Genomic DNA, 23,747 nt, shown 5'->3' on the forward strand with positions numbered 1-23,747 from the left:
AAAGAATTTCTGGTTTTTCATTGAAATCCAGCTCTGCTCATGCAGAACCATCCAGCAGAGCCATCAGGCAGAGCCTTCCTGGAAGGAGGCACTGGAGGATGGTTCTCTCCACCTTTGGGGTGTCCTGCCTTCTGACCTACTTTCAGTTCTTGCTTTATAAGTCAATAAACACAAAACTTGGCCTCCCAGTCCGTGCATGTCTGGGAATGGCCTCATCCCTTCCCCAGGGCTCGCCAGGGCTGCCAGCGCCTGCACTGGAGCCCAGGGCAGTGAACAATCCTCATTCAGGACTCTCTCGCTGCTTAAAATGTGTGCCACAGCTTGTTCTGAGCCTGTTTTCTGGGGAAAGATGAAATTTGGGCTTTTTTGGGTCTTGATTCCAGCAGCTTCTGCAACGTGGAGCAGGTCAGGGCATGGCACAGACCACGCTGCTGCCTCCTCATTTTTGAATTCCATGCCTGATTCTTTGCTTCTCTGTGTCTTGCCTCCCTCCTTCCTGGAAATTCATCTCAGTCCTGAGGTGTTTGGCCCCCTGGGAATGCTCTGCTGCCTGCAGGGATCTCCTGTGGCCCTGTGGGGATGTGCTCCATGGTCTGGTCACTGTCTCACTGCCATAAATCCTGTCACACCCACAGGCATCATTCCCATTAGACTCATTTGTCTCCCGCTGACTCCGAGCAGAACCTTGGGCTGTGCAGGTTGTTAAACCCCAAGGATAAAGGTGTGGATTGCAAATTCAAGACTTGGGAAAAACCCTGCCTGCAAGCACTGAGGGAGGAATGGGAGTGGGAAAAATGAGCAGCTCAACGGGGGTGTGAGAGTGGCTTGGATTTGGGGGTATCTGGAGAATTTGCTGGAAGAAAAAGCCAATTATCAATTTCTCTGCAGAAATTGAGAGAAAATGTTGAACACCCCCACTGAAAATGTTGAACATCCCCCCATTTGCTGGGAAAAAAAAGCAAATTATCAATTTCCCTGCAGAAACTGAGGGGAAATGTTGAACATCCCCACTGAAGCAGGTTCTGTGTGCGCAGCCCTGGCTGGCAGCGGGGTTTGTGCCCTCTCTGCCCTGCTGCTCCTCTCTGTGCCCTCTTCCAGAGCCGTTTTCCAGCTGCCTCCTCACAAACAGCATTGCCAGCAGCTGGTGATGGGCAGCACTGTGGGAATGCTGCTTCCTCCCCACTTCCTACAGCTCCCAAACCAGAAGCTCCAGGCAAGGGCTGGGGAGCTCTGCTGGCCTTGCAGGAGGAAATTCCAGTGGAAGCCAAGGCTGGCCTGACCTCATTAGAGGCAGCCAAACACCTCCTGTCCCAAGAAGCTTTTCTTGCTGCCCAGGTGATGTTGGGGTCTGCTGTTCCAGCCTCCAGGCCCTTCTCCTGAGCTGGAATTCTGTCTTCTCCCACAGCCTGCTTTAATCACATCTCTCCCTCCTGTTTTTCCCTTCTGAAATTTCCTCCCAGCTCTTGGATGCAGTTTGGCACATCCAATCTGGTGGCACTGTCGTTTGGATCTGAAAGGAATTTGCATTTTGGTGTTCAGGGAGATTTTTCAGGCGTGTAGAGCCACCCCATGAAATATGAGTTGGAGGAATTGAAACTGAATTATGTTTTTCAAATTCTTAATAATTACATCGAAGGGATCAGCATAAATTATTTTTTTCAGAAGAAAGTGGTTTTTAATTAGCTCTAAAACAGCTGGAGATAAGGAATTGTGAGCTAGCAATGTTATTCTGCATTTCCATCTCAATCTGAGATCTGCTGGGCCAGGCAGGGCTGGGGTTTGGGTTGGACCCTTCCAAGTGAGCTGAGCTCTGTTTTAATTTCTGGGACAGAGTTTCCATGGGATCAGGAAATGCTGCCACTGCCAGAGTGAGCAGAGCCCTTTGGTGGCAATGTCAATACTTGGAGCAAAACCAGGACAGGACAAGGAAGCAGCTCCTGAGGCAGCATTTTGGCTTTGAGACTAAAATAACCCACAGGAGGATCTATATTCTGCTGGAAATGCTCCTGACTGCAGCAGGTCTTCCTGAAAAACCTCAGCCTGTGCTTGGGATCATGCCATGATTCCCAGATTTACTGAAAAACCTCAGCCTTGTTTAGGATCATGCCATGGATTCCCAGATTTACTGAAAAACCTCAGCCTTGTTTGGGATCATGCCATGGATTCCCAGATTTACTGAAAAACCTCAGCCTTGTTTGGGATCATGCCATGGATTCCCAGATCTGGAAAACCTCAACCTGTCATTGGAATCATGCCATGGATTCCCAGATTTACTGAAAAACCTCAGCCTGTGTTTGGGATCATGCCATGGATTCCCAGATTTACTGAAAAACCTCAGCCTTGTTTGGGATCATGCCATGGATTCCCAGATTTACTGAAAAACCTCAGCCTGTGTTTGGGATCATGCCATGGATTTCCAGATCTGGAAAACCTCAGCCTGTGCTTGGGATCATGCCATGGATTCCCAGATCTCCCTGAGAATCCTCATCCTGTGCTCAGAGTCCTGCCATGGATTCCCAGATTTGGGGTCAGCCTTGCTCCATTCCCAGATTTGGGGTCAGCCTTGCTCCATCCCGTGCTGAGTCTCAGTCATGGGAGGTCTTTCAAGCTGCCTGACGAGCACTTTTTTGCTGGAAAACACTAAATTAGCAGGTCATGGAGCCAGCTTATAGAGAATTGTGGCTATTTGCATATTTAATAACTTGCACATCATGAAATGCAGGTGATTTGAAGACTCGAGAAGGAAAAATGTGTGGGAAGAGGGCAAAAAACACAATGAAACATGCTGCCAAAGGAAAGCTGATTTTAGTGCTGGCACCCAGTGGGTCAAAGACTCTCTGAAGCTGAAAACACAAAAGTTTTCAGTACTGTAAAGCACTGAAATGCTCCTTGCTCTGTGCTGGCTCCTGTCTGCCCCAGGAGGCTGTCACCAGGTGGGGAAGAGCCCATAAAGCTCTGCCTAGAAAGGGAAATGAGGTGAGGAGGTTTTGCTGAGCAAGAGGAACGAGAGAAGCAGAAAGCCTGACGTTGCTAAAGCAGCCCTGGCGTGCTCATGGGGCAGCAATGAAGGAATGGGGGTCACTGTGGGGGTGGAGTGCCATAAACTGGTCATTACAGCAGGAAACGGGAAGTGCAGGGCCCTCACCCCTGCGTTTAATGTGTGGCCTTGAGCAAATCACCTCACCCGGATTTACCTTTCCTGGGAGGGAGGGTTTGGCACTCTGTGGGTTCAGGAGATCAAGGATTTTATTGTTTATGGATGGATGTGCAGCCGGTGCCCACAGAAGGCAGAAGGAGGTGCAGCATTGACCCTCCTTGTCTGCATTGTCTTTACAGCTCAAATTCAATATTTATAGACCCCAGAGTAGCTGGGAAAGGAAAATCATCCTTAATACTCTTAATACTTAATACTCCTTATTCCAGCTGAGGAGCTATCTGGCATTTTAGAGGAAGCACATTCCTCTGTAAATTGAGATGAGCTTCCAGCTTTTCTGGAGGATGTGTGAAGTTTTATTGCTGCGGCCTCAGAAATGGCTCCATCCTTGTGCCTTCAGAGCGTGCACTAATGTGCTTTATTGCCTGAGCTCTCACAGAAACAGAAATATTTACTTGTGAGCTGTTGCCCTGAGGTGCTGGGAAAGGGTGGCGATGCCTGTGGTGCGGAAGAAAAAGGCTTTTTTTAAGTGATGTGTCCATTCCTTGTCTGATTTGCATCAGGACGGGCGGGCGGGAGGGAGGAGGAAGAGGAAGGGCTTTTGTCCAGGGGCAGGGAGGTGCCCTCTGTGGTGGAGCAGCTGGACGAGGTTCCATGCAGGGGATGAGAACCTGATCCTTGCCAGACAAACAGAGCTCGCTCGTGCAGCTGCCTGAGCACTCCTCTTTGGGCGCTCTTTATGGTTCATTGCTTGGCTCTTTTTGGAATGAAATTCCTGGCATAAAGCTGGTGTATTTTATAGAAAAAGGCTTTGGTGTATTTCATAGAAAAAGGGGTTTTGTTTCCTCTCCATTCCAAAGGCATTGCTCAAACAGATTCATGACAAAAAGTGACAAAAAAACCCCCCATGGTTTTCTCACCACCCCTGAGGGTTCTGAGCTCTGCCTCCCTCAGCCTCCCTGTGCTGAAAAGCCTGACAACATAAAACATTATATTTTATGGGGTTTTCCAATGAAAACTGTTCTTCCAGACACCTTTGGAATGGAGGATTGTTTGCACAGAGTGAAGAAAGGTGAATTAGGTGCTGTGGAGGGGCTGTGAGCATCCTGAGTGCAGGAATGGCCAGAATTCAATAACTCCTCTCCTGCTGTGTGCAAGAGGTTTTACAGGGACTTCTGTGAGCCAGAGAGGAGTTTGATAAGAGGATCCACGTTTACCCCTGAAAGAATTTCCTACCAAGGTCGTTGACACAGAAACCAAGAAAGAAAGAAGGAGAAATAAGGGAAACCTGCAACTCTCTATTCCATGAGCACTTTGTTTGTCTCATGACCAATGAATAAAGTGTAAACTGAAGAATTTTGTAAGAATGTATAAAAAGCATCCATGCTGTAATAAAAACAGGTTTGAAGCCTTCTGAAAATGCAGTGTTGCTTTGTGTTGTCCCCATCTCAACCGTGACACTGCTGGGCTGTGTGTGTAGTGCCATTGGAATGGGAATGGCTGTGCTTAGTGGGTCACACCAGTGATCTTTCACCTCCTTCTCGTGATCTTTCACCTCCTTCTCCTGGGTTTTTGTGGCCCAAGATGCTCCCAAGTCACCCACTGTGGTATAAAAGCTTTTATCAGCGTGAATAGATTTCATTGTGCTCTGACACCATCAGTGTGGCTCCCTACAGAAAGAAGGAAATAGGGAAATAATTTGAATAAAACAAATAAGGAAGAAAAAGAGATTAGAGCCCAAATAGTTTCCATTTTGATAATTCACAGAATCAAAGAATCGCTAGGTTGGAAGAGACCTTTAAGATTCAAATGGATGCATTAGGATAAAGAAAATAGGAAAGGAGCAGATAAAATTCCATTGTTCTCTCAGGACAGCAAAAACAAAACCTTTTTTCCCCCATTAGTAGGAATTTTTGCTCATAATAAAATCCTTCTGAGAGCATGGTGCTGATATTTCTGCATTTCTCTGTGTGTGAGGGTGATCAGGACTGACCCTCACAGCATCCCTTTGTCCTGGAGCACCTCCAGCACCAGAAGGAAACTCTGTTTTTCCAAAGTCCCACCCAAAAAGGCGCTTTTGGTGTTGTTAATTTTGGGGCAGGGCAGGCAATCACAGCACCATTAGGGCCAGGAATGCTCCTGGATCCCTTCATTCATCCCCCACACATCGCTGGCAGCTGGCACCAATCTTTAGTCCTGGCCTAAAGAGCAGCTGGAGCTGCTGCCCTGGTTCCAGCTGCCCTTGAAGCAGCAGCCTCGGTTGTAAGAGCCGAAATGAGAGATGCAGGACTCCAGGCAGCTCTCCAAAATGCAGTTTATTGTATCCAAAATGCAGTTTATTGTATTCAAAATGCAGTTTATTCCATCCAAGATGTTACAGCAGCCCAGGGTGGTGGGTGACAGAGCTGTGCCCACAGCTGTCAGCTCCAGCTGCAGGCAGGCCTGGAGCCCTTTGGTTTTGGTTACATTGCATTCTATCCTTTTCTTTTGGTCACAATGCATTTTATACTTTTCTTTGCTGAGCATCTTCATACAGTAGCACCAATCTATACCTTAACTATTATCTACAGCCTATCATAACTACTGTAATTACCATATTCATGTTACTGTTCTCCAATCACTCACAGTCAGTACATCACAGTTTAAGCTAGTTGTTTTTTCAGTTTTCTTGCAGTGGAAAATTCTGAGACCTTTTCTCTACTTGCAGCTTTGCTGCCTTGTTTGCCTGTGCTCTCTTTCTGCTTAGTAAAAACATCTTCTTGTTTGGGGTGGGTTTATCCTTTGCTCTAAGCCATAAAAACCCCTTCTAACCAACACACCCTTTGCCTCCTTGGTTATCCAGCGAGACTGGCTCAGCAATTCTTTTCTTCTCTATCAAAACTTGCTTCCATCTCTATTCCTTCTTCAGATTCTCCATTCAAAAACCTTTCTGCCCAGCACACACATCTGTGAGACTTTCCTGCCAAACTTTCATCCTTCCCAACGCTCGGCGACCTGCAGAGAATTCCCTGGCTCCTGTGAGCTGCCTCTGCTCTGGGGATGCTCTGCTGGAGGATTTGAGTTATTCCCGAGAAAACCGTTCCTGCAGGAGGCAGAGGAGGAGCCAGGAGCAAGGCAAGCACGTGGAGAGGGGCAGGGCTGGTATTGGATGCCAGGGTTCAGCTGGAGAGGAATTTCTGCATCCCTCCTGCTTTTATTGTGCCGTGGAAATGTAATCCTGGAGGTTGCTCAGAGATGATGATGATGATGATGATGATGATGCATCACTCAAGTCCTTTATGGCCAGATGCTTTTAGGATGTGTCAGAGCTGCTCTGTCGCAGACATTTCTTGGCTTTGCTAAACCAAGAAGCTCAAATCTCTGGCCTGAAAGGGGAAAATTTGCATTTGCTCGCCACATATTAATTACTGCAGCTGATTAGGTGCCGTGTGACACTTTAATGTAGATTTGCACCCTCAATTTGGTTGTTTTTTAAAAAAAAAATGATGTATTTCTGTAGCACTTCACAGTAGCTGGGGAAAAGGTGTGATGCAGACGCCTCAGAGTTTTCCTAGAGAAGTGATTTCCAGCTGAGGATCTCACTCACTAAATCCTGGGATTTAAAAAGCCTGCGGGGCGCATTTAGCCGGAGGTTTATGGAGTTTCAGTGTGTGCTGGGGACTCTCTGAGGTGAGTCATGAGCACGGGGCCCGCGGGAGGAGGCAGGGACAGCCCGGGCTGGGTCCGGCCCCGGGGGCACAGCGCTATCTGCCGGGAATGCGGGAGCGCTGCTCTCCAGCACCACACACCGCCCGATTGGGTCCTTTTCTGACCCCGACGTGCGGCATTGAGGGATTTTTAAATAAAGATTTAAAAATTTTTATTCCATCTTCAGTGTCATGGGAAAGGTGAGGCAATACAGATGATGTATGATGGTCTCCAGCATCACACACTGCCAGATTAGGTAATTTTCTGACCCCGATGTGGGGCACTGAGAGATTTTTAAATAAAAATCTAAAAATTTTTATTCCATTTTCAGTGTCATGAGAAGGGTGAGGCAATGCAGATGCTATAATTCACTCCATCACCATCAGAAATCAACTACTTTCTAATTATAACATACAATACTGTAAGATGCTCTCCAGCATCACACACTGCCGGATTAGGTGCTTTTCTGACCCCAACGTGGGGCATTGAGAGATTTTTAAATAAAGATTTAAAAATTTTTATTCCATTTTCCGTCTCACGAGAAGGGTGAGGCAATACGGATGTTATAATTCACTCCATCACAATCAGAAAGCAACTGTTTCCAATATTCCCAAACCAACTAATTATAATATACAATATTGTATTTTAATTACACTGTAAATGTTTCTCGGCCTATCAGCTTTTGCTACACTATTCTGTAAATGCCTTAAAGCCAATCTTCTAAAATTACCCCTCGTGGGACTTACTACAGTACATCTTTTATTCTACAGTACCTCTTCCATCCTATTCTACTCTGTCCTGTTCTATTCCATTCCATTCCATTCCCTTCTATCCATTCCCTTCTATTCCATTCCATCCTATTCCATTCTATTTCTATTCTATTCCATTCTATTCTATTCTATTCTATTTCTATTCTATTCCATTCCATTCCATTCTATTCTATTCTATTCTATTCTATTCTATTCTATTCTATTCTATTCTATTCTATTCTATTCTATTCCATTCTATTCTATTCCATTCCATTCTATTCTATTCTATTCTATTCTATTCCATTCTATTCCCTTCTATTCCATTCCCTTCTATTCCATTCCATCCTATTCCATTCCCTTCTCTTCCATTCTATTCTATTCTATTCTATTCTATTCTATTCTATTCTATTCTATTCTATTCTATTCTATTCTATTCCATTCCATTCCATTCCCTTCCATTCCATTCCATTCCATTCCACTACAGTTCATCTTCTACATGGTTCTAATTTCTCTAAAGTATCCAGTCTTATTTGCAAGGTCACCCTTGGAAACGTTTTTCTATCTCCATTTCCCTCTCACCAACATTGTGGAAAGCACTAAAATAAACAAGCTGTGGCAGAACACCCAGCCAGAGGGAGGTGCCTGCTTAGACACCAAAGTGTCAGCAAGGAATCCCTTTTGGAAAATCGGTGTTTTGGGGAAAGAAAACGAGATTGGACAGATTCAAAGCTCTGGGTACCTTCGGCTGTTTTATACAGCGGCTTTGAGTATGACCAGGGAGATGTTCTTCACTGACAGAAAACAAAAGACCTTTCAATTCTGTTGTATTTAAGCTGAAAAACTGTTTCCTCCTTCCTCCTCCTCCTCCTTCCTCCTTCTCTTCTGTGGTGTCTAATTTATTACAAATATGTTTGCTATTTTAGGTGAAAGAGGCTGACAGTGGGCTACAAGGAGGACAAAGCTGGGAACCCCAGATGGAGGGTGCAAAACACAGCCAAAATCCCCAAAAGTTTCTGTTTCACGGTGGGGAACATGATTGTGCAAAGCAATAATAGACATCAGACCAAAAATCTCCATTGCAAAGTCTCCTGGTCTTTTGAGGGATGTGAGGATGATTTATGTCCATGTTTAGACAGCTGGGAGCAGATTCAGCTTTATTTCCTTTATTCATGTTCAAGGAAAAGCAGCAGCCAAGGTAAGACAGCAACATTTGCTGAACAAGCTTTCCTCCACAAAAACACCATCCTCACCCAGAGCTGAAATAATTGATGCACTTGTGTGTTTTACAAGCAGTGAGAATCCCCAAATTAAATGAGCAGATGTCAATGAATATGTGTGGCAACCTGACACACTAATGGGTTCCATCCAGGGCTGAGGTGAGCGAGCTGAGGAGAGGCCTAAAAGCAAATCTGAAAGTGCCACCTCATTAGGCTGGGATGGCTGAAGCAGCACACAAAGGCTTCCCTCTGTGCCTCATTTTCTTGGCATCCACTCCCAGAAATCAATGCCCAAAAGCACCTGGAGCCACACCAAGGCTTAGAATTTCCAGGATGTATACAGTCACACCCCTCTAAATATAGCCTGGGTTAAAGGTCTGGGGGGTAAAAAAATAAATAAATTGTTGGTTGAATTTCTGCCCGCAACATGCCAGCAAGGTGCAGGAATGTGCTCTGTGCAGGAATGTGCTCTGTGCAGGAATGTGCTCTGTGCTGGTGCACACAGAGAGGGGAATTTTCAGCCTCCAGAGCGTGGCTGCTGCTCCAAGGAATCCCTGCCCCTGCCAGGCCCCTGTGCATGCACAGCTCTGCCTGGGTGAGGCTGCTCCTCATCTCAGACAGCATTTCCCTGGCTCTGGAATGCCCTGGGAATGCTCTGGGAATGCTCTGGGAATGCTCTGGGAATGCCCTGGGAACACTCTGGGAATGCCCTGGGAATGCTCTGGGAATGCTCTGGGAATGCTCTGGGAATGCCCTGGGAATGCTCTCAGGCAGGGCAGGCTGCTGGCAGGGGCAGCCACTTCTGTCTCACAGAGCTCACTGAAATCCTGCCCCTCTGGCTCGGAGTCCTGATGGAAAAGCAGCCCCAGAGCCAAGGATAAATAGAGGAGGCTGAGGGGAGGAGGGTGGCAAAGGAGCTGTGACTTGTGGGCCCTGGGGGGACGCAGGGAGAGCAGTGAATCAAGGACAAGCTCGATCTGTGTCTCACAGACAGAGGTCCTGCAGGGTGTGTGTGATAGAAATCACAGATTTGCTCAGGATGGAGCAGAGTTTTTGGGAATTGTGGGGGTATTCACATTCTGTTACACCCCATGGGGAGGTAGATTGACAAAAAAACCCCAAAAAAACCAGTACAATGCTGCTTTTATTCCTGCCTCTGTCGAGGCTGGGATTGAGGTGCTGGAGATGGTATTTCATGTCCAGACTCAGATGTTTATTATTTTTATCTATATCACAGTCTTACAAGCCCTGATTTCTACAGCATTCTCCCAACAAGCTACAAAATGGCTCACGATCTTTCTCTTCAAGGCCTTTTAAGGCCAAACGATCCAATTAAGAAATGGCACCTAAATTATTTTCCCTTTTAAGCAAAAGCTCTCAGTATCCAGGGTTCCAACAGTGCACACACAAATGCAGGTGTGATTTCTGTGTGGAGAGAGCAGGTTGGGCAGCAGAGGCACTCTGGACCTGCAAATAAAGGCATTAATGAGGATCTACCCCTGGAATATTGGCTGGGAAGGGGCTGGGTGTACCTGGAAACTGCAGATCAATCCTCAGCATCAGCTGGGAATGAAGGTGCTGAGGTGTGTGAAGAGCAAAGCTGGAGTTGCCTCCAGTTTAGAACATTCAGAGGATCCAGGTGCTGGCAGCTACATGGGGAGCTCATTTTAAACCTTGAGTGTGAAAAGAGAAAACTGAATGAGCCTTTCTAACCCCCCGGGCACCCTGTGGAAGCAACAGAGAGAGAGAGCAGCCCTCCCTTGCCTGGGATTCGTGCAGCACGGATGTGGGAGTGCGTGGGAAGGGTGCCTCCATCCATTACATCCAACATCTCTAACTTGGCATTCATTATCCCGCAGGGCTCCTCTGCACAGCGCTGCTCCTTCCATCCTGCCTGCAGCAGGCTGAGGGGCACAAAGGGGCCCTTTTCCCCCATTTTGAGCCCCGGGGCTGGCTGTGGGAGCCCTGCAGGGCTCCGGGAGCAGCTGCTGCCGTGTCCCCGGCAGCCAGGAGGGGCCGGGCTGATGTGCTGGGGAAGGCAGAGGAGCCCAGACAGGCGGGGCTCCGTTCCCGGTGCCCTGTCCCAGCCTCAGGGACCACGGCAGTGAGGGATTAGTGGGGGCAGGGTGCCGAAATTATTTTTATCTCCTCGTCTTGTTGTGCCTGTGCACAAGTGCCAGCCTTTTCAGCCTTTTTTTTTCTTTTTTTTTTTCCTCCTGTGAAGCATTAACTGGGTGGGTTGCCATAGCAACCCCTGCACGATAAGTTGGGCTGCTTCTTGCAGAGATTTCTCCCTCAACGCTCAAGATTTCTCTCTCTCTGAGCGTTGCATCCCCTTCTCCATGTCCCCTGGGGTGGCAGTGACCTCTGTGGTGCCCCAAAGGCCACCCCTGACCCCCAGGGCTGGGACAGAGCAGAAAGGGGCAGCTTGTGCATCATCCTGGCGTGGGATGGGGTTGGGAGGATCTCTGCTCTCCATCCCTTGTGCAGGGCTCAAAATTAAAACAGGCTTTGAGTGTGACATCCTGATTATTTACAAGTTTTCCTGAAGAGGGCAGGGAGGTGTTTGCTGCTTCTCCTAAGCAGGCACAGGGTGACACTGGCGTGGTTCCCAGCTAAGCCCAGATTGTAGGAAGAGCGAAATGATCTTATCCTTTCATTCAGAGAGAACCCACAGAGGTTTGCTCTGAAAACAAAAACCAGCACAGCTTGTGGCAGGTTAAGAATCTGGGTGGACTTATTGCAAATTACCTTGGATCTTGTCTGTGGTAGGCTCGAGGTGAAGAATAAACTTCTCCAGAGCTGGGGAAGAGGGTGTGACCTCCCTGACATGTGACTCTTCATCTCAAAATCCACCCAAATCCGAGGCCAGTTTCACCAGAGGTTTTCTTCACCTCAGAGCCCCATTTCCCTTCTTGAAATAGCAGCTACAATGCTGGTCTGGAATGGAGTCATTGAGGTTGGTACATGAGTGATTCTGAGGGAAAACTCATTACTTTTTCAGGATGTTTGTTTGCCAATATAATCTGAATTGTTTGGCAGGCAGGCTCTGGGGTTAGAGGAGAGAAGGTTTCTGCTTCTACCTGAGGAGCAGCAGGGGCTGGGGGTCAGTCAGTGACTCTGACTGAGTCAGTGTGCTCGAGCTGCTGCTTCCTCTTAATCCTCTTGGCCCCTGAGTCTCATCCCTGGCAGGATTGGCTGTAATAGATGTAATTAGAGCGGCAGCAGCACAAACAGTGCAGCCCTGCTGATCCCTGCTCTGTGTTCTGCCAGGGCACCTGCCTGCCTGGGAATAGCTCTCATTTCCATGGAGCTTTGTGGAACAGGTGGCTGGCAGAGGACAGAGCCAGGGATGTTTTCCAGCAGCTCCTGGGGCTATAAAAAACCCACCCCCAGCACTCATCTGCTGTGCATGGGATGGATTGTTCCAGAAGGGGTAGGAGCAAATCCTTGTGGCTTAACCTGCCCTTCCCTTTGTGCTGTTGTGATGATAGCAAGGGGAAATGGGACAAAAGAAACGGCTCAATGTCCTTCATGCAGCTCTGGGTATCATGTTTGCTGTTCTGTCTTGCCATGGAGGAAATCAGATTTTAAGGTTTCTCTATCCATGATGGATGACTTCTAAGGGGGGGATGGAACGCTGGCATCAGCACCCTGCAAGCTGTTGGTCTCCCTGGCCACACCTGGCTCCTGCAGGTACATTAAACAGGTTTGTTTTCTTCTGGTGGGCTGCTGGAAGAGTGCACAGGAGCCCAAAGAAGCCTGGGAGCAGAGGGGACAGTGAGAACAGCCTGACAGCCAGCGTGTGGCTTTGGCCAGTCCCTGCTGGGACACTTCAGGCTGCAAAGATTTGGGGAATGCCAGCCAGCTGTGGGCTGGAATAGGGCACAGCAACCTGTGCAGTCAGCAGAGCGAGGCAGAAGGAGGCAGCAGGAGGGTGTCCCTAGCTGGGAATTGCTCAGAGCAGCCGCTGGAGCCTGTGCAGGGTGACGTGCAGGCAGCTGCTGCGTGTGGCCGCTGGCAGATGATGAATGCAGCCTGCTGACACAAACACAATTAGGTGATGTCTAGGAAAAGCCTTGGCTTTGTTCTGTGCCTGCTTCACTCCAGCAGTGCAGGGACCTGATCTCACGTGTGTGCCCCTGTGTCCACCCCTGGGGAGGGCACAGAGCTGTGGCAGTGGCACTGCCAGTGGGGTGTGCCCAGCTGAGAGCCCCAGGACAGCTGGAGCTGATTTTTTCTGCTGCCTGCAAACATCTCTGGGTGGCTCTGGCCACCTGCACGCTGAGTTTTGGCACTGCCAGTCACTCCTGTGTCATCCTCTGGTGGGGCTGCTCAGGTTTAACTCAGTAGATTGGGCTGTGTGTGGAGCTGCAGGTGCTTTAAAAGGAGCACATGTAACAAAAGCTTCATTTTCCCCTCTCTGTCCACGGTGACCTTCAAAGCTGGAGGAGCCCTCCAGGGCATGGTGGCCCCCGTCCAAGGAGAGAAAGCCCAGCCTGCTGCTGGCAATAAATTCCCTGGAATCAGGCAGGAACATGAGGCAAGAGGATTTCCCAGTATTTCCAACTGTGACCTTCAGAGCCGTGCAAATATTAGTATTAAACTTATTAGCAGCAGAGGCCTTTCTGTGACCCTGCAGGGATAACTCCCCCCATTTCCCCCCCTCTCCTTGGCTTTTTTTGGAGGCAGGACAGTGATGCTGATCTGTAGAGACGGAAAAAGGAGCGAGGGGTACAAACGAAAAGAAGGGAAATTCAGATTTTGGGAAGAAATGCTTTGCTGTGAGGGCGGTGACAAGGGCATCCAGGGAGGTCCTGGCTGCCCTGGACGTGCTCGAAGGTTGGATGTGGCTTGGTGGGAGTTGTCCCCACACATGGCAGGGGGTGGGACTGAGCTTTAAGCTCCATTCCAACGCCTTAACACTCCGTGCTTATGTGACACCCTCTGTGCGATGTCTCCAGCCGAGCTGGGCGCTGCCCGCGGGACCACCGGAGCCCGGGGCCGCTTGCGCTGAGCCGGGAGGGGCCGGGGGAGGCGGCCGCGCATGTGCCGGCCGTGCCCCCCGCCCGGGCTGCTCCAGCATCCTCGGCATCCTCCCAGGCATCCTCCCAGGCATCCTCCCTGCCGGCCGCTGCGCTCCGCAGCCCGCGCAACAAAAGCGCCGCGGCCGCGCCCCGCGGAGCCGCTCCCGGAGCGGGGCACCTGCTGCTGCTGCTGCTGCTGCCGCTGCTGCTGCTAATGATAATGATGATGATGATGATGATGATGATGATGATGATGATGATCCAGCGCAGCTGATCCAACGCTGCTGATCTAACGGTGCTCCCGCTCCGCTCCGCCCGCGCCCTGCGCAGCACCGGCCGCGCCCGCGGAGCCGCGGAGCTGTCCGGGCTCGGGCTCCGTGCAGGCTCCGGGCTCGGGCTCCGTGCAGGCTCCGGGCTCGGGCTCCGTGCGGGCTCCGGGCTCGGGCTCCGTGCAGGCTCCGGCTCGGGCTCGGGCTCTGTCCGTGGTGCTGCCGCCCCCGCGGCCGAGCGCAGCCCCCGGACCGCGCCCGCCCGGCCGCTCCCCGCCCGGCATCCTGTTGCGCCGGGAGCGCGGCGAGCGGGGAAAGAGCATCCGAGAGCATCCGAGAGCATCTGAGAGCATCTGAGAGCATCCGAGAGCATCCGAGAGGATCCTGCCGAGAGCCTGAGCGCCGGCCCGGCTCCGAACAATGGCTGCGCTGCCGCGGCTGCTCTGCGCGGCCGCGCTCGCTCTGCTGCTCTGGGGTAGGTGCTGCCATTCCCTCTCCCACCCAGCGCCGCTGGAAAGAAGGGAGGATGCTCCCTTCGCCTCTGCCCTCCGAGTGGGGCTTTTGTTGTCGGGAGAAGGGAATTACGCTCGTGCGGAGATGGTGTGGGTGTGAGGGAGTGAAAACACCTCCGTGCCGAGCACAAAGCATGTGCTGGTCCCTTGCTGTTTGCTGTTGGTCTGGGGTTTGCAGCGTAATTTGACATCGAGTTGCCTCGGGGAGGGAGTGCAGCCCATTAAGAGGTGCTTTAGTGCCGGTTTGCCGTGCAGTCTGTGTAAACTGGAGTTAATCAATCGATTGCAGCTGCAGTTTGATTCCTGCCACGAGAAGAGGTTGGGTGGTTTCGCCACATTCGATGTGCGTGTGCCTTCAGCCCTGTGTGTGGGTGCCTGTCTGTGTGTTCAGATCTCGTTTCTCAGAGTAAAGCAGGATCCAGGAGCTTTTCCCGATTTCTCCCTGGAAGCTGCTGCTGTCCGTGGAGCTGGTAGTACGGGAGAATTGGAACCAAGCTGCTTCCAGGAATAGTCCCGGGATAATATGTTGCTTGGGAGAGTGGGTTAATGGTGCCTCAGAGGCTGGGGAGGAGGGAGCAGCCAGCAAAGTCAGCGTCTGGGCTATGGAGACAGCCTTGGACAGACAGAGCCCGGGATTGTTTAGCCCGGGGGACAAATGTCAGCAGGGATTTGGTCAGAGATGTGGTGCTGAAACGACCGCTTCCTGCTCCAGCGTGTGGCTTCACATGCAACCATTTCTGTCCTCTTTGCAAGAGCAGTATTCGAGAGTTGCCAGCCTTAGCACAGCTCTGATTGGAAGCGTTTTGAGCAGGAATGCCTGGGAAATCAATAACTCCTCCTGCTGCCAAATTCACTCCTGTCCAAGCCCCTTGGTTCCCACTAGTGCCCATGAACAGGAAGGGTGATGGACCCTCCCAGTTTTGCTGAATTAAAGCATCCAGAGATTCCAACTCAGCACAAAGAGTGAGCTGTTCCTCCACTCTGGAATTCTGGGCTTCCCCTCATCCCAGACTGTAATTACTGCTCTAACAGGGGCATGCCCAGCACACATGGGAGGCAATGAACAATACCTTTAAAGTGGCTTTAATTACCAGGGAAAGATGAAAGTTGTGGCAAAGCAGATGCTGGAGAGGTGAATCTGTGTGAAGTGATCACCCTCTGTTAATTATTATGAATTATTAATATCTCAGGAGAAGGAAGCTTGGTAAAATTTAACATTTGAGACTTAATCCGTTATCAGACAGTGCTAGTAATAAATCAAGCAATTTTCCATTAGGGACATTAATGCCAAGATGTGAATAACTGATGCTTCTCTAATTCTGTCTTAACGCTTCTTTCTCTGCTGCTCCTCTCCCCCAGCTGGATTTTGTTCCTCAGTGTGTGTGGAAGTCCCATCTGAGACAGAGGCTGTCCAAGGGACCGACATGAAGCTGCTCTGCATCTCCTGCATGAAGAGGGAAGAGGTGACAGCCAGCACAGTGGTGGAATGGTTCTACAGGCCCAACGGGGGGAAGGATGAGCCTGTATGTGTGACTGCGACCTCAGTCCTTTCTGTTTCTTTCCTTGCTTGTCCCATTTCCACACCTGGGCACAACACGAGTTCCTGGCAGGAAAAGCTGCAATCAGTTGTTGAGGCCAAATATTTGGGTTGTAGATTAATCAATATCAGTTTCCAGTCCCATTCCCGCAATACCTCAAACCCAGTATCTGAGGATGTCAAATATGACTGACCCTTGGCACCCTTGTCTGAATCAGTTCTGAATGCCAAAGCTGTTCTTTTGGAGGTGAAATTAATAAAAATAAATCTGCAGGGCAGGATTTACTTATTTTTGCCTCAGAGAAAGCAGTGTTATCCCAGCTGTGGGAGGATCTCTGGGAGCTGCTTTGGATCCCTGTCAGAAAAGGTAAAATTGATTTTCAGAATGAATCGAAATGGAAATTGGACAGATGAGGAGCAGCTGGAATTCAAGAGAGAATGGTGAAATGGAGAACTAGATAAAGGCTGAGTGCACATTTCTTTCTAGCTATTTTATCTGAGTCTGAAGCATTAAATCAGTGGCTGTGATTGAGCAGAGCCAGGCAGGATTGCAAATATTTTACTGTCTGAGAACTAAAGGGACCAGGCTAAGGAATGAGATGGGAATTCACTTCCAGTGCCCTGGGGGATCCATTTGCCAGTGACAACCCAAACACCAGCCACAGGTCATGGTGGGACTGTGGTCAGCCAGAATGTCACACTGCCACATTTGTCCTGCAGCCCTTCCATCTCAGCTGAACACCCCAGGGCTTCCCAAGGAGAGCTGTTGGTCTTCACTGTGGATGTTCTGTGGTCCTTTCCTCAGGTGATCTGACATGCACTGACTGTCAGGCACATTGCTGGGCATGAAGAATCCCAGGGTTCTGTCCCATTGCTGATTTTTTTGTCCACGTGCATCTGTGTTTTGCTGTGCCTTCGTTTTTCTCCCTCTCTGGTGGAGATACTGGATTCCTGATCACTCATTTTCCTGTCTTTTGTAAAGTCACCTGATACTTTGAGGCAAAGGATGATGGAATATGAATAGCTGCTGTTACCAAGGGAGCTCAGCACATCCCTGAGTGTCTTTGGGGGGGGATGCTGCCCCTGGCTCATGGCATGGTGTTGTCCAAGGGAGAGATTACCCAGCACATCCCTTTATTTCATTACAGATCTATCTATATTTATATATATATATATATTCCTCACAGATCTATCTATCTATATATATTTTTTTTTCTCACAGATCTATTTATTTATATATATATATATTCCTCACACATCTGTATATCTATATATATATTCCTCACAGATCTATATATCTATATCTATATATCTCTTTATATTTATTCCCTCACACATATATATATATTTTCTTCACACATTTATATATCTCTTTATATTTATTTCCTCACGGATCTATCTATACTTATACATATATATTTTTTCCTCATAGATCTATTTATCTTTATATTTATTTCCTCACAGATCAATCTATATTTATATATATTCCTCACAGATCTATATAACCATTTATTTCCTATTTCCTCATAGATCTATCTATATTTATATATACATATATATATATATATATATATATTCCTCACAGATCCCTTTATATTTATCCCCTCACAGATCTACGAGTACAGGAAAACAAACCACGAGTTCCCGAGCCGCTTCAGCGGGCGGATCCAGTGGAACGGGAGCAAAGACATGCAGGACGTGTCCATCACCGTGGTCAACGTGACCCTCAATGACTCGGGCGTCTACACCTGCAACATCACCCGCGAGTTCGAGTTTGAGATCCACCGGCCCCTCTTCCAGAGCTCCAGGGTGATCCACCTCACCGTGGTGGAGGAGGGTAGGAGGCTGTTTTGTGCTGTCCCTGGTCAGGGTGATCCACCTCACCATGGTGGAAGAGGGCAGGAAGGTGTTTTGTGCTGTCCCTGGCCAAGGTGATCCACCTCACCATGGTGGAAGAGGGCAGGAAGGTGTTTTGTGCTGTCCCTGGCCAGGGTGATCCACCTCACCATGGTGGAAGAGGGCAGGAAGGTGTTTTGTGCTGTCCCTGGCCAGGGTGACCCATCTCACCATGATGGAGGAGGGTAGGAGGGTGTTTTATGTTTTGTTCTGCCCCTGGCCAAGATGATCTATTGGAATAATTACTAATATTGTGGACAGGACGTGCCTGAGCTTGTCTGGCCCCGCTGCTGAACCAAACAGCAGCACTGTGGTGTTTCACCCCACAGACACTTTTGGCCGGCTGGGTGTGTGGTGTTTCACCCCACAGACACTTTTGGCTGGCTGGGTGTGTGGTGTTTCACCCCACAGACACTTTTGGCTGCCTGGGTGTGTGGTGTTTCACCCCACAGACACTTTTGCCTGGCTGGGTGTGTGGTGTTTCACCCCACAGACACTTTTGGCTGCCTGGGTGCTGCAGCTGGGCACGTGGGGACAAGTCCAGGCCTGCAGGAGCTCTGGTGGTGCTGGGATGGAGCTTCCCCCCATAACAGGGGCTGCTCCTCAGGTTTCCCTCTGTGGAGAAGCTTTAAGGCGATGGTGAAGGAAAGGAGTCGGTTCTGATGGAGGGTTTGGATCCAGAGCTTTATTCTGGCCCTCAGGCCTCTGAATCAGCACCAGCTCCAACAGAACTCCCTGAGCCCGTGGTTGCTGCTCCTGGCCAGGGTGATCCAGCTCACCATGGCTGAGGAGGGTAGGAGGGTATTTTGTGCTCTCACTGGCCAGGATGATCCACCTCGTTGTGATGGAGGATGGTAGGAGGGTGTTTTGTGCTGTCACTGGCCGTGGGTGGTGTCACCATGGTGGATAGAGTTTGTCACTGCGCCACAGGAGAGGGCTCTGAGTTTGGCATTGACAAACACACCTCAGGAGGAAAAGCCTGTGGCTTGTTTGATGGCTGGAGGCTGTTTGTGGGCACAGGCTGGTTGTGTGTGAGCGTGGGAAGGCTCGCTGGGCCTGGCACAGCTGGGCAGGCTCCGGCAGAGGTTTCCAGCTCCTCCGGTGGCGGCTCTGGATGTTACAGCGCTGCCTTTCCCAGCGAGCCGCAGCGATTCCTTGCTGCCGCCCCCTCCCTCCTGGAACAACGACTGGTTCTCCATTTTGACAGCAGTCTCCTGCTTCTCCTCCTTCCCTCTGTGGTGCTCCTGAGTCTTTCTGCTCCTCTGGGTGTTGCTGGGTTCAGTGCTGCAATCGCGGCGTGTTACGGGCAGTACAGGGGATTCTGCTGCTCTCCTCAGAGAGGACCAGGAGCTTTCAGCCCTTTTGTCTGCCCTTTCCCCTCCCTCTCCCCCGCCAGCACCTCAGTGTTTTGATCCTTTACAAATCACTGGAGGCACAACAGAGCTGAGTAACACCAGCGAGTGGGACACGGGGAGGAAACAGAGCGTGAGGGTGAGATAGGTGAGCAATCCCTGAGGGTGTGGGGGTGGCACAGGCAGGGCTGTCCGTGTTGGATCCCTCTTGGATCCCTGCCTGTTGCAGGTCCCTCTCTTTTGCCCCCTCACAGCCTAAAGGCACCTGGAGATTCTGGCAAGGCGGGTGAGGAAGGATGACACAAGGGTGGGAAGTGTCCATGGAGCTGCATGGAAACAATCAGGGGTTATTTCATTCTATTCACAGCTGGAGAAGACTTCACCTCTGTCATCTCAGAAATTATGATGTATATTCTGCTGGTGTTCCTCACGCTGTGGCTGCTGATTGAGATGATCTATTGCTACAGGAAGGTGTCCAAGGCAGAGGAGGCTGCCCAGGAAAACGCGTAAGTGTGGAACCCCTGGAGGTCAGATCTGTTCTACAAGAGCTCTTCACACGTCCCAGAGCTCTCAAATGTGCATAGACCCGTGCTAGGACAATCAGGTCTAAAATTGGTGATTTTTTCTTCCTGATGATTGAATAAATTGTGTAATACTAATTCCTTCTGCCTCACCTCCTCTGCTGTAAAACCCCAAGGAACTGGTTCTGTACCAGCAGGAACCTGGGTCTGTAGGGTGTCCACAATATGGGACAGACCCTGTGCAGTTTGCCAGAAATCCTCATAAGGTCTCAATACGACACGAAATGAACGACACTCCCACTCTGAGATGTCCAAAGCAAAAAAGGGGCTGGTTTATTTCCAGTATTTATAGAATTCCAAAAGTGACCGTGGATTGGAGGATGAAATTGCCACCTCTCCAACCACACTGGTCAAACCAACAGTCCATCAATTCTCTCCTCCTCCAGAAAGGAATGCAAACCAATCATTATTTACATGAAAAGCGTGTGAGAAACTCCATAAGAAAAATGTAAACATCAGAAGGCTTAGAAGAACTTTAGAAGAACAGGGCAACAAAGGTTGACAAAGTGAGTAGTGATTCAAACATGCTGGAAGACTGCAGGAAGATTGAACCCTGCTGTGGCTGACATGGGCTGGTTGGTGTTTGCTCTGTCCAAAGTCCTTGCAGTGTTTAGGAGCACCAGCACCGTGCCCCCTTGCACCACACACACCAGGCAGGGAGTGAGCACTATTCCAGGTTTGGACCATGTGGAGATGCTCTCATGGAAGGTCTGGTTTCATCCTGGCCCATTCCCATCTTTCCACACACTTGGCTGGGATTGGAGCACTCTTTGTACAAAGGAAGGCTGGCTGTGTAGGATTTTGCAGCAGGGAAGATTCGGTGTTTGCCCCTGCCTGTGCCAAGGAGTTTCCCTCTGCGGGCATCTACAGGTGACGTTTGTTACCTCAGAGATGCTTCCAGGCATTCAGCAAAGGTGAGTTTACCCAAGCTGGGCTTTACACTGTGTGCTTTCCTCCTTCCCTCCAACTACAGGACAGACTACCTTGCAATTCCATCGGAAAACAAGGAGAACTGTGCTGTGCCTGTGGAGGAGTAGCAGAGGGGAGGCAGCGCAGTGAGCGGCACCAAGGTGGGTCATGGAGAACTGGTCACTCCTTGTGTCTGTCCACCCCTCAGCTTCCTCGTGGTGGGGCTGGAGACCCCTGGAGCGTGGCTGTGCTCCCCTGGAGCTTCCCCAGCAACCTTAGAGGACACACAGGAGTCTTTAGGTGTGGGGTGTGCTTGTATTTATTGAAACCCCAAATCAACACAGGCCTTGATGTATTTATGCCTCCTTTACCTATTGCTGTGGCATGGGGAATCTTCACTTTCCCCTGCACAAAGGCAACTGTAAGGGCTCTGTCTCCAAAGGAAACACATTCTAGGAAGGAGTTTGTGTGCTACAGATTAAAATCTGGATCTTTTACCCTCTTGTTCACCTCTGGCCAGTTCCTGTGCTAACTCTGTTGCCATCCTCACCCCTGTGAGCTCCAAGAGGAATTGTCTCCCTTGCAGGGGCTCTGAAGATAGAAGGACCATGCCACACCAGCCAGCTTTGAGGGGAGCTCTGCGCCGTCAGGAGGAGCAGGGGGAAGTGTAAATTCTCTTCCATTTGCCCTGGACTCTGTACAGCCTTGACTTTGGTCCTGTGACCCACCTGAGCTGCCAGCCCAGTGCTGAAGGACTCCTCTGTGGAAGCATGCTGAGCAAAAGGGTGTGGGCAGCACGGCTCCTCCCTGACCTTCAGTTCCACCATCACCTCAATGGCTTTGTAAATGTCACCTGTCACTTCTTAGCTGCTCTCACCACCACCTTTATTTGCTAAATGTGCTACTTCTCCACTGCAGAGGTTAAGGGTATGTATGGCACGCTGCTCTGAGCTGCAGGAGTGTGAACAAGGATCTCTTAGGGGGTTATTCCACCACATACTGAGGCCCAAGCGGTTTTCTTGGTGTTAAAACAAGAGGAATTTAATTAATTAATGAAGTCACTCTGGATTTTAGGCTGTCCATGCACAAGCAGAGTAGGGTGAGGACTGTAATGCACTAAAATTGGAAATGTATAGTAGGAAAGAGAGGTCTCTGTCATGTTCACACTTTCTTCTGGAGGGAATTGAGAATACAGACCATGAAGTATTCCTGCTTTGGGAAGCAGGATGATGTAAGTATAAGAAACCCCTGTGTCCCTCTCATTTATCAAGTATCAAATCCCTCATCCCCTTCCACCTGCCTGGAACAGCAGGTTTGCTCCTGGACACACAGTGGGAGGAGGAACCTGCAACAGCTGGCAAGGCAGCAGGACCAGGCAGGGGATCCACCCTTTCCTGGGAAACCCCAAAAAGGAAGGCAGCCTCATGCTGGTAGGCAGGAGAAATAAACAGGATGCAAAGCCCTCACAGCTTAGGAAAATGGTTGTAGTTTTATAACTGTGATGGTTCTCTGGTGCTGTAGCAGCACCATCTAGAGGGATAGACAGAAAACACCCACTTTTCCCAGTTAATCCTAATTCTCTCTTGAGGTAATTAATCACCAGTATAAATAGTCTGGATTAATCCTAAATGATCTTCTTGTGCCCAGGAATCACGCTGGAAATTCCATCTTTCCTATGCAAACTTACCTTTTCTGAGGCTTAAGCAGAATAAAAATGTTTTCTGCCCTTCAATGCAGATCAGTTGAGCTCAACAGCTGGGATTGGAAGGGAGGAAAAGGCAGAACCATTGGCCAGGGTGGAATTGTGCTGTAAAAGCAGGTGGGGAAGGTTTGGGTTTGTTGCATGGCAGAGCTGTGACATCCCTGCTGCAGTGGAGCCTGTGCTGCCTTGCCAGAGCTGACAAATTCTGCTCCATTTGTAAAGTAGCTCCAAGTGCTCGTGACTCCAGGCATGCTCCCCACCCACGGGATCCCCTCTGCTTTGTTCTGCTGCTTTTGATGTGCTGGCTAAAAATCACAGAAATTACCCCGTTTGTAAGGCAGGCTCAGGCCAGATTTCCAACTGGCACTTGTTCAAAACCCTTTTTTTAGAGTGGGTGTCAACTTTAGTCAACTACTCCAGTGCAGTCTTGGTGGCAGGAATGCTCCCAAACCCAGAGCCAAGCCTGGCAAGGGGAGCACATTTTCCAGATCAAACACACTCACAGTCTGGGCACCAGTTCCCAAAATCCTGATATCCAAAAGGGATATCCAAAAGGGATATCCAAAATAATATCCAAGAATATTCAGCTGGATGCCATCTTTTTCCCTATCCCAGTTTGCCTGGCAGAATCCTGAACTCAACAGAGGAGGGACTGGGTTGTAACTCTGGGGTTTCCAGCACTGCCCACAGCATTGAGCCCATTTTAGGTGAATCTTAGGACACAACTCCAGCTCTGCTCCTGAGTCCCTGTGAGCCACAGACAACCCTCTGGTGTCATACTGTTAAATCAAAACAGGAGTGAACCCAAGAACTTCTTGAGAGCTACCTCAGGTGGTAAAGAATGGCCATCCCCTTGTCCTGCACCTCCCTGGGTCCCACAGGCATCTTCTGGATGCTCTTTTTTGGACAAATCTTTCACTTTTCCAGTTCCTGCAGACAGAGGTGACCATTGCCATGTGGTGGTGTTCCAAGCAGGAAGAAACAGGGTGCAAAGTTCTGCTCAAGAATCTTGCAGGGAAAAAAAGAATAATAATTAAAAGATTGGTGATTCTTCAAGAACCTGGAAGAGATGGTCCTGACAAAGACTCTGTGTGTGTTCAGAATGAGAGAGAAGATTCTGGAACAGGCAGGACAATAAAAAGAACCAAGAGCCAC

General features: G+C 49.5%; 1 protein-coding gene across 1 annotated transcript; it reads left to right on the plus strand.

Annotated features, from left to right (window-relative positions):
* The first annotated feature begins 14,259 nt into the window (after positions 1-14,259).
* On the plus strand, positions 14,260-23,747 carry SCN3B (sodium voltage-gated channel beta subunit 3). The gene is made up of 6 exons (XM_066564575.1): positions 14,260-14,578; positions 15,975-16,138; positions 17,764-17,989; positions 19,768-19,906; positions 20,955-21,051; positions 21,477-23,747. Exons 1-5 carry the CDS (start codon positions 14,524-14,526, stop codon positions 21,016-21,018), a joined length of 648 nt encoding a protein of 215 aa, XP_066420672.1. The 5' UTR covers positions 14,260-14,523; the 3' UTR covers positions 21,019-21,051; positions 21,477-23,747.

The sequence above is a fragment of the Molothrus aeneus genome, chromosome 22, assembly GCF_037042795.1.
Source record: "Molothrus aeneus isolate 106 chromosome 22, BPBGC_Maene_1.0, whole genome shotgun sequence".
Lineage (NCBI taxonomy): Eukaryota > Metazoa > Chordata > Aves > Passeriformes > Icteridae > Molothrus > Molothrus aeneus.